The sequence below is a fragment of the Nematostella vectensis genome, chromosome 14 (assembly GCF_932526225.1).
Source record: "Nematostella vectensis chromosome 14, jaNemVect1.1, whole genome shotgun sequence".
NCBI lineage: Eukaryota > Metazoa > Cnidaria > Anthozoa > Actiniaria > Edwardsiidae > Nematostella > Nematostella vectensis.
The window spans coordinates 5,085,117-5,095,898 of NC_064047.1; the positions used below are offsets into that span (position 1 = coordinate 5,085,117).

Consider the following 10,782-nt stretch of genomic DNA (forward strand, 5'->3'; position numbering starts at 1 on the left):
CTGTATCCCCCAGGTCGACCCTCTGTGCAGTATAACTAGTGGTTATTGTGTAGTCCCTAAGTTCTGTATCCCCCCAGGTCGACCCTCTGTGCAGTATAACTAGTGGTTAGGGTGTAGTCCCTAAGTTCTGTATCCCCCCATGTCGACCCTCTGTGCAGTATAACTAGTGGTTCGGGTGTAGTCCCTAAGTTCTGTATCCCCCCAGGTCGACTCTCTGTGCAGTATAACTAGTGGTTCGGGTGTAGTCCCTAAGTTCTGTATCCCCCCAGGCCGACCCTCTGTGCAGTATAACTAGTGGTTATGGTGTAGTCCCTAAGTTCTGTATCCCCCCAGGTCGACCCTCTGTGCAGTATAACTAGTGGTTATGGTGTAGTCCCTAAGTTCTGTATCCCCCCAGGTCGACCCTCTGTGCAGTATAACTAGTGGTTAGGGTGTAGTCCCTAAGTTCTGTATCCCCCCAGGTCGACCCTCTGTGCAGTATAACTAGTGGTTAGGGTGTAGTCCCTAAGTTCTGTATCCCCCCAGGTCGACCCTCTGTGCAGTATAACTAGTGGTTAAGGTGTAGTCCCTAAGTTCTGTATCCCCCCAGGCCGACCCTCTGTGCAGTATAACTAGTGGTTAGGGTGTAGTCCCTAAGTTCTGTATCCCCCCAGGTCGACCCTCTGTGCAGTATAACTAGTGGTTATGGTGTAGTCCCTAAGTTCTGTATCCCCCCAGGCCGACCCTCTGTGCAGTATAACTAGTGGTTATGGTGTAGTCCCTAAGTTCTGTATTCCCCCAGGTCGACCCTCTGTGCAGTATAACTAGTGGTTAGGGTGTAGTCTCTAAGTTCTGTATCCCCCCAGGTTGACCCTCTGTGCAGTATAACTAGTGGTTAGGGTGTAGTCCGTAAGTTCTGTATCCCCCCAGGTTGACCCTCTGTGCAGTATAACTAGTGGTTATGGTGTAGTCCCTAAGTTCTGTATCCCCCCAGGCCGACCCTCTGTGCAGTATAACTAGTGGTTAGGGTGTAGTCCCTAAGTTCTGTATCCCCCCAGGTCGACCCTTTGTGCAGTATAACTAGTGGTTAGGGTGTAGTCCGTAAGTTCTGTATCCCCCCAGGTTGACCCTCTGTGCAGTATAACTAGTGGTTATGGTGTAGTCCCTAAGTTCTGTATCCCCCCAGGCCGACCCTCTGTGCAGTATAACTAGTGGTTAGGGTGTAGTCCCTAAGTTCTGTATCCCCCAGGTCGACCCTCTGTGCAGTATAACTAGTGGTTATTGTGTAGTCCCTAAGTTCTGTATCCCCCCAGGTCGACCCTCTGTGCAGTATAACTAGTGGTTAGGGTGTAGTCCCTAAGTTCTGTATCCCCCCAGGCCGACCCTCTGTGCAGTATAACTAGTGGTTAGGGTGTAGTCCCTAAGTTCTGTATCCCCCCAGGTCGACCCTTTGTGCAGTATAACTAGTGGTTAGGGTGTAGTCCGTAAGTTCTGTATCCCCCCAGGTTGACCCTCTGTGCAGTATAACTAGTGGTTATGGTGTAGTCCCTAAGTTCTGTATTCCCCCAGGCCGACCCTCTGTGCAGTATAACTAGTGGTTAGGGTGTAGTCCCTAAGTTCTGTATCCCCCCAGGTCGACCCTCTGTGCAGTATAACTAGTGGTTAGGGTGTAGTCCCTAAGTTCTGTATCCCCCCAGGTCGACCCTCTGTGTCGGTACGAGGAGATCGTCTATGTGGATCGCTTTATGCCCACGTTCAGTCTGGCAGGCGGGGTAAATCTCCCGAAGATCATTGCGTGCGTAGGGTCAGACGGAGTCAAGCGACGACAACTTGTTAAAGTGAGTGGTGTATGAAGTATCGCAATGATTTGTTTGTTTGTTTGTGGCTAGCGTTCGATTTTGTATTTTCACTATTAACTGGGCGTATACGGTCGCTATGACTTGCGGCAAGACGCGGTTACGGTTTGTTTTCTTTGCTGTACTATTTACACAGCGTTTAGGTTCGCGATATTTTGCGGCAAAACGCTGTTACGGTTTGTTTTCTTTGTTGTATTATTATTTACACCGCATTTAAGGTCGCAATGGCTTGTGGCAAAATGCGGTTAGGGTTTGTTTTCTTATTTGTGCTATTTACACGGCGTTCAGGGTCGCGATGACTTGCGACAGGACGCAGTTATGGAGCAGGTCTTCGGGATGGTGAATCAACTTCTCGCAAACAACACAGAGACCAGAAAACGTAAACTAAGAGTCAGGACTTATAAGGTAAATGATAAATAAATGCCAAAATAAATATACAGGTATATAATGTATACAATTTTTTATTCAAAACTGTTTACCTTATCTTAAAATATAGCACAAAATTTGGCCAATTTGAAAAGCTGAAGAATGGTCTTAAAAAAAAAAACTTTTCTACAGTGGTACCTCTGTTAAGTGAGGTACTTCCCAAAGTCCCGAAATATTAGAGCTCCATTAAACGGTGTGCCAGGATCGCACTATAGTTCTGCTCTAGAAAAGTTCAACGGGTAATGCGACGTTAGCGCGCCGTTTTTTGCGCACGAAATTGGATAAATGAGAAGCCCCACTGTGGAATAGTAAAACCTCAACCGAACCAGAACGGATCGACTCTGGAACTCCGTTTAATCTTGGCCTTATCCCTGTCCTTGACCACAAGACAAGGGAAATGTTTGCCGATTTTTCACTCCACTTTATGGTGCTTTAGCGCCAGCATTGCTAGTCTTATAGCCGATGTATCGCGACGCTGCATTTTCTTGGGATTTTCTGTTCCGCCAGTATCAGATTCTTGCCATCTCTCGCCTAGTGCAGTTGCCCGGCTTTCTTTCTGTCTGGGATTTTGTGTTTAACACTAACGCAACGCAAGTAAGTTCCATATGTAAGACTGTGTTGTCGAGCAGATACGTTTGCTTTCATTGGGCTGAAGCAAAAACTTTACAAACAAGGAAAACGTTAAACTTCCGGTTGTCGTCCGTCGTTCGGAGGAAGTTTACTCTAAGTTCCCTATTGTGGACCGTGACACGTGAACTTTTGCAGGTGATACCATTATCCCAGCGCAGCGGAATGCTGGAGTGGTGTGAGGGTACCATGCCCCTCGGCGAGTATCTGATCGGGAGTCCTGGGCATAACACTGGTGCTCATCAGAGGTACAACCCACGTGACTGGTCACCCATGGACTGCCGCAGAAAGATGGCCAGTGTGGTGAGAAATTATATTTTGATCGGAAGTAGCCATTATTATGATTACTATCATATTTTCTTTTTCTCCCTTCCCTTCTCCCACCATCAAATAATCATCACCACCATCATCATCAAATATTCATCACCATCGTCACCACCACCATCATCAAATAATCATCACCACCATCATCAGATAATCATCACTATCATCATCAACACCATCATTATCATCATCATCACCATCCTCATCATCTTCCCCATCATAATCATCCAAATCATCATAATCATCATCACCGCAATGATTTGGTAATGAATTATTATGTAACTTGTATGTAAGGTTGTCGACATTGTTTCTTTGTTGTTAGGATGGAAGCCGAAAGACAAAGGAAGGAGTATTCAAGGTAACCCCTTGTGTCATATCCTTTAGAAAAACGTTAAGTACGAGGCTCCGCTATTATGATAAGACAACCCCAACCTTACATTTCATTTTCGCCATTCGTGTTCTAGAAAAGGTTTAGCGTCAACAACACATTTGGTTTAATGAACTGATATGAGGAAAAAAAATAACTTAAAAGCTTTGATATTTTATACGTTTTGTATAAAAGTTGTTAAAATTTCGCGTCTGACCATGTCTTACTGGATCGCGTTATTACACGCAGAATGCATATCGGTACTACAGTTGTTTCGCTATGCATGTCGGGACTACAGTTATATCGCTATGCATGTCGGGACTACAGTAGTATCGCTATGCATGTCGGGACTACAGTAATACCGCTATGCATGTCGGGACTAGTTGTATCGCTATGCATGTCGGGACTAGGTAACATCAGTAACACTATGCATGTCGGTACCACAGTAGTACCGTTATGCATGTCGGGACTAGAGATGTATCGCTATGCATGTCGGTACTACAGTAGTATCGCTATTCATGTCGGGACTCCAGTTGTACCGCATGTTTTACTTTTACAAATTCATTTTCTTTTATTTTGCAGGAAGTTATGGATCACTTCAAACCCGTTTTTCGACACTTTTTCTTGGAAAAGTTTGTAGACCCCGCTGAATGGTTTGAGCGAAGGCTCGCCTACACTCGGAGTTGTGCCACGTCCTCTATCGGTAAGTCTGCTCCGCCGAAGGGACCTGGCTCGATTTTTTTCTTTTGAAGGTTTTTTTTTTGTTTTATTTTTTTTTTGGGGGGGGGGGCGTTTGTTTGCTTGTTTTTTGTTTGTTTTGTTTTTTTACAATTGTTGAAAGATCGTTACACTTTACAAGCTTCACAGCCGTATACGCCATCAGAGAATTAAATTTAAGTGTAGTCGCATAAATTCCCTCCCTCCCCCCATTCAATGTTGATGACTAATGTTCCAGGTGTCTTCCTGACAACATTGAAAGGGAGGGTGTCCGAGGCAAAGGAGGTGGGGTATAAAGGTTTGATGTGCACAAATGGAAAGCATTTCCTATTAAAAACATAATCTCATTATAGTAATAGCAATTAATTTCCGCCATGACTTCTGAAAATGACCCGTGAATTATCATCAGATCAGCGGAGAGTCCGTTCAATAGACTCCGTAAAAAATAGATTTGCTTATTTTAGGAAAGGCCGTCCGTCCCTTTGTCTGTCATGTAGCAATTTGTGTTTTATTTGTTTCAGTTGGATACATTGTCGGTCTCGGGGACCGCCATGTGCAGAACATACTCGTCGATTGTAACTCTGCAGAGCTCGTTCACATTGATTTAGGTGAGCCACCCGCAACATTATAATCACGTAATCCCGCACACCCTATCTTTGCTTTTTTGAGAAAGGATATAGCGACTTTCACTAACAGATCCCCTGATTTTTGGGTGGCTAGCTCACGCACGCTCAGGCTTTTAGGGACAAAATAACAGCAAAAAAAAACTGATTCAGTTCTTAGGGAAAAGCCGGAATGTTTCTTTGTAAAGAAGGGCATTTCTGTGTTTAGCTTGAATTTCCCACCCAAAACCACCCACGTGATCCGTATTGTTTGGATTCATTTTTCCAGGGTCCATTATCCTAACCATGAAACATGCATATTTTCTCTCTTTTTTGTTGTAATCCTTCGTGTATATAAAGCTTTGCCTCTCTGTAAAGAGATGTTGTTTTCTTGATGATCAGGACATAGCAGCTGGAAAATGGCACCTTTGGAATGCAATTTGCATAAACAGCGTAGCCCCACACTAGACCCGTTTGTAGTTTGCCTTAGTGTTAGAACGTCCTTAAAATTAGCCTTTCTATTCCTTGTTTTATAGGAGTTGCTTTTGAGCAGGGAAAGGTCTTGCCCACGCCAGAGACGGTACCGTTTCGACTGACGCGGGATCTTGTGGATGGGATGGGCGTGACAGGGGTGGAGGGTGTGTTCAGGCGGTGCTGCGAGAAGACGATGGCAGTCATGAGGACGTCACAAGAAGCGCTAGTCACCATACTCGAGGTAAGCACTGATGACGTAAAACGAAGTCACCATACTCGAGGTAAGAACTGATGACGTCACACAAAACGCTAGTCGCAATACTCGAGGAAGGGACTGATAAAGTCACAAGAAGCGCTAGTCACCATACTCGAGGTAAGGACCGATGACGTCACACGAAGCGCTAGTCACCATACTCGAGGTAAGGACTGATGACGTCACACGAAGCGCTAGTCACCATACTCGAGGTAAGGACTGATGACGTCACAAAAAGCGCTAGTCAACATACTCGAGGTAAGGACTGATGACGCCACAAGAAGCGCTAGAAGCGGATTGAATTGAAGTTCTTAAAAAGTCAAAAGTCTTGCAGTTGTAGATAAAAGCTCTTTTCTTCCGTTTTCTTGTTTGCGAACCGTTTTGTTTATGCGCGAAGGAGCTAAAGGATCTACTTTCTTTTCGAGGTAGGAATAATGCCTTTCAAAATAACGATAAAAAGACGGTTGTGTTTTTAGCTACAATTAATCTATCTATGCAATGAAACTACGGCAAGTATTCGAGTTCTTTTTCAGACTTTATTTTCCGCGTGCTCTAAGGTTTGTTTACACATCTTCCGAAGTTGTCTCGGATAAGATTTCTCCTCTACGATACGATATTTTTGGAGATAGACTTAATATATAGATTTAGGCACTGCCTAAAAGCGGAGCCGGCATTAAACACCTTCTGTGTTGACTGATTGAGGTATTTTGGGGGGATCTGCTCTTTACTGAGATTTATTTATTGTACCAACCAAATGGATCCAGGCCTTATTCAATAATTTAAATTATGCAGTATATCAAAGTTAACAAACACAATTCCTGGTGTGAATATGGCTGTCAAAGTTGTCAAGAGTCTAATGGTAAATTCTTATGTCCCTTCATAGAAGTTCCATTATTAATATTTTTTTAAAATCAAAACAATACTCCGACAAGCTTTTCCCTTGTGCAGAATATGTCATGGATGTAACTGCATTCCAAAGATTTGAAATAATATATTTAGACTGTTTAGATGCCATACTGTAATTTTTATGTATTGATTTAGAGGCGATTCTCTCCTTCATTGGACCGAATATTCAGAAAAATGTCTGGAAATTAAAATCCAAAAATATATCTCCTTTCATGCATTACATATTGGTGCACCCACCCTTTACCATTTAGTGGCCTTGTTGTTGGTGGCCTACTCCAAAATGAATGCAATGAAGAAAAAACAGATTGATTTTGGAAGCAAATCCTAAAAAAAACATCTAAGGCATCACTGACAGTGCTAAAATGCTAACTTCTAATTTCAAACCAAACCCTTTCATTGATCTATGTTTGGGGTAGAGAGGAAGCAAAGAATGTCAATTGACTAAAAAACAGTCGACGGGAGAGGAGATATAAAGGGAATTGACTCAACTTGAAAGGTTTGTTGAAAAAAATATAACAGTAATGAAAATAATTTGATTGAGCATTTCTTGACATTTCCCCTTTCCATTATCTTAACCCTTTCACCACCACAGGCCTCTAAAGGACCATGTCTATGCTATCCAAGCTATGTGAAAAGAATTCTATTATTGAAAAAGAACAAGGTTGTTGCTAGTGTTATAAAGTTTAAGTATCTTGCCCTACAACACCCTTCCCTTAATAAAAGTTCCATTAATGTACATTTGTAAAGCTACATTCTGACAAGCTTTGTCCTTGCGAAGAACAAATAATGGATGAAACAGGATTTTAAAGATAGAATAATTTTAGATAAGATGCAATGCTGAAGTTTTAATGTACCATTTTAAGTGGTGATTTTCCATCCCCATGGGAATTAATATCTACAAATATACATCCAGTAATGCATTATATTTTGGTGTTTTTAGAAACCCTGGATCCAACCATTCCAATGAAATAAATCTAAACCTTTAAAATAAATGTAATGGAAAAGAGACTTGAAAAGAAAATATAATAACAATAATGTGATAATTATATTCAGTACTTTCCTAAAATATCCCCTTTCCCATTATCTTTAGGTTAATAGAAAACTGTTTCCGTTACAGATTTATTATTTAAAAAGCAAAATTATGTTTTAAGTTTTATATAATATAAGTATCTTGTTCTAAAAAAACCTATTGAGCGTGTACTGCTGAATCACATAGTAATGCCCTAGTCATTTGAGTCCCCTCCCTTATGGTCCTGGGGAAGTCAGGGGTTAATGTGGGATTTTAGATTACTTTTTAACCAGAATATATCAATAGGGGTGGTGGTATTGACTGTTTTTGACTCTTAACTTGGAAACAGACTTTTATTAAAGTCTAATCCAACACCCTTTCCTGGGACCATGTGTGTGGGGGTATCAAATGACTGGTGAATAAGAACTCCCTACTGTTATCTTTCAAGACATGGTTTTCAATTCTCATGTCTTCCAGTCTTTAGCATTCATCTTGGCCCTCAGGTAGTCCCTGGTTCATAAAAGAGTGACAGTTCTTTCAAAACAATCTTTTCATCAAGACATTTATAATCTGACTAATTTCCACAAATATTTGAAAACAAATAATAAACACATGAGATGTAAAATGCAGACAATAACAATACATATTGGCAATAGGGGTTGAATTTTGTTTTGTTTTTATCCTCGGTAAGGAAAATCTCTCTTGTAAGCTTAAGTTGAAAATGTTGCTGTATCTTCTAAGGATATGTATCTTCCTTGGACTAAGAGCACAGGATATAAAGACAAGAACGGTCTTCTTTACCAGTATATGACAAATGCAACACGATATTGGTTAGCCTTTATGAAATATTTCAACAGAATAAAAAATAAAGATAGAACAAAGTATGTCAAAACAAAAGGTGTTATGCTCAAATAATTTGATTACTAACTTAAGTACTCGCATTCTCAAAGCAAACAAAAAGGACGACAAAAAGCCCAATAACTGTCATATCCTCAATAGACAATACAAATCGTCGTTCGAAACTCACCTTGCATTGTTTTTGTCGCTTTCTTGTGGTTGTGTTCGCTTTTTAATGTGAACTATTACTTACTTAAATTTACTAGCTAAAACCAGACATATCTTTACATAAATCTTGGCGTGAATGAATGTTAGTAGATCTACTCTAGTTGACTTTATCCTAAAGTCACAAAATTTGAAGCAAAAAGAAATAATCAACGCATGACAAGAACTTTAGCTCCGTGCTTGTATTTAGCCGCCATTACGGGGCCGAGTGAGGCCTGGGAGTTGCGCGGCTGACTGACTGGCGAGTGATACCACAGGGTACCCGCGCAATTAACACAAAACCAAGTCGCATAGTTACCATATTTCTATACCTATGGAGCTCCGTCCGCGGCCTACGGCCGCGCTGGCTCCGCTATTACTGTAAACTTTTAGTGTGTTTTTCTTGTGAGACACGGAGATCTGAAGGTCATTAGTCCTTTTTGCTGCGGGAAATAAATTATTTTTGTGCTTCTATGAAATCTTGAAAATGGCGCCTTCGAGTGTGATCCTCTCGCTTACAAAAACGCGTGAGTTAGAACCTTCTATCCGGTAAAATCTTGAAATAAAAACCATTTTGCACACCTCCTCTCCGGCAATGTGTGGAAATGGCGTTTTTTCGTAAAAGGTGGTCAACAGTCCATTCCTATGGACTAGTATATAGTATTATATATATAGTATAGATATGAAAATAAGATAATTGCTAATTTATATCAAATTGGTCCAAGAAATTTTAACAGTGTGGTAATCAAGCGCGCGCCACCTTCAGCTAGTCGTATCTGTCATTTTACTGTCATAAAGCACGAGTATCATGGCTCGTGTAATTCTTCGTCTGCCTTGATCCCCACAGGTTTTATTGTACGACCCACTATACTCGTGGACCCTGAGTCCAGAGAAGAAAATGGCTCTCCAGGCAACAAAGCCCGATAACGACGTATCGGAGATCTCGTCTACTGCGGTTGATTTGGTGGGAGATTTGCCCAATGGCGAAAACACCGAGAACGGAGCCAGCGTTGGTAACAAGATGGCAGAGCGAGTGCTATCAAGACTAAAGCAAAAGCTGAATGGGATAGAAGACAACACGCAGCTAAGCGTGACGGGTCAAGTGAACCACCTCATTCGGCAGGCCATGGACGTCAAGAACCTGTGCAGACTGTTCCCGGGCTGGCAGCCTTGGGTTTAAAGACGGGTGGTAAGGCCTGATAGTTTCATGGGGAGAAGTGGTCTTGAGCCTTGGGTTTTAAAGACGTGTGATAAGGCCTGATAATTCCATGGGGAGAAGTGGTCTTAAGCCATGGGTTTATAGACGAGTGTTAAGGCGAGATAATTCCATGGGTAGAAGTCGTCTTAAGCCTTGGGTTTATAGACGGGTGGTAAGGCCTGATAGTTTCATGGGGAGAAGTGGTCTTGAGCCTTGGGTTTTAAAGACGTGTGATAAAGCCTGATAATTCCATGGGGAGAAGTGGTCTTAAGCCATGGGTTTATAGACGAGTGTTAAGGCGAGATAATTCCATGGGGAGAAGTCGTCTTAAGCCTTGGGTTTATAGACGAGTGGTAAGGCCTGATAGTTCCATGGGAAGAAGTGGTCTTAAGCCTTAGGTTTCAAAGACGTGTGATAAGGCCTGATAGTTCCATGGGGAGAAGTGGTCTTAAGCCATGGGTTTAAAGACGTGTGATAAGGCTTGATAGTCTCATGGGGAGAAGTGGTCTTAAGCCTTAGGTTTAAAGACGTGTGGTAAGGACCTGATAAGTGCACGCGGAGAAGTGGTCTCATAGATACGGCAAGTCATGTATAGTTTGTTTTAGTGGTGCCATCTTTATAAGAACTTATGCCATGGTTTAAACAGCTGATGTCTTAGTCTGACCAAGGGATGTTATAGTCTGAAAAAAGTGATGTCATAGTGTGAGCAAGTGATGGCATAGGCTCACAGGAGAGGATTTAAACGAATAAATTTTTTAAAAAAGCTAAATAAAAAGAATAAACGGAATTCTTTAAGATAATGTTTGAACGACGTTATTATCTTTAAAAAAAAGTAATACAATTCTCACCAGCCTTATTGTGCTCGTATTAAGTCATTGGGAGTGAGACCTGGCGGAGATCTCGATAGCGAGAGGGCAATAGGGGGGTGGGGGAGGGAGGTAAAATAAAGGAATCCCACCAGGCCAGGGGAGCACAAAGAGGCAGAAAACATAACTGACACAGC

At 42.0% G+C, this 10,782-nt stretch overlaps 1 protein-coding gene across 1 annotated transcript in view; it reads left to right on the plus strand.

Annotated features, from left to right (window-relative positions):
- Nucleotides 1-10,579, plus strand: part of LOC5507831 (serine-protein kinase ATM) — a 66,928-nt gene extending 56,349 nt beyond the window's left edge. The window contains exons 62-69 of the mRNA XM_048721370.1: nt 1,677-1,817; nt 2,124-2,240; nt 3,027-3,191; nt 3,535-3,570; nt 4,162-4,282; nt 4,818-4,904; nt 5,435-5,613; nt 9,429-10,579. Of these exons, the coding sequence (XP_048577327.1) occupies nt 1,677-1,817; nt 2,124-2,240; nt 3,027-3,191; nt 3,535-3,570; nt 4,162-4,282; nt 4,818-4,904; nt 5,435-5,613; nt 9,429-9,761 (1,179 nt within the window). The 3' untranslated portion in view covers nt 9,762-10,579. The remainder of the gene's footprint in view (nt 1-1,676; nt 1,818-2,123; nt 2,241-3,026; nt 3,192-3,534; nt 3,571-4,161; nt 4,283-4,817; nt 4,905-5,434; nt 5,614-9,428) is intronic.
- The last annotated feature ends 203 nt before the right edge of the window (nt 10,580-10,782 follow it).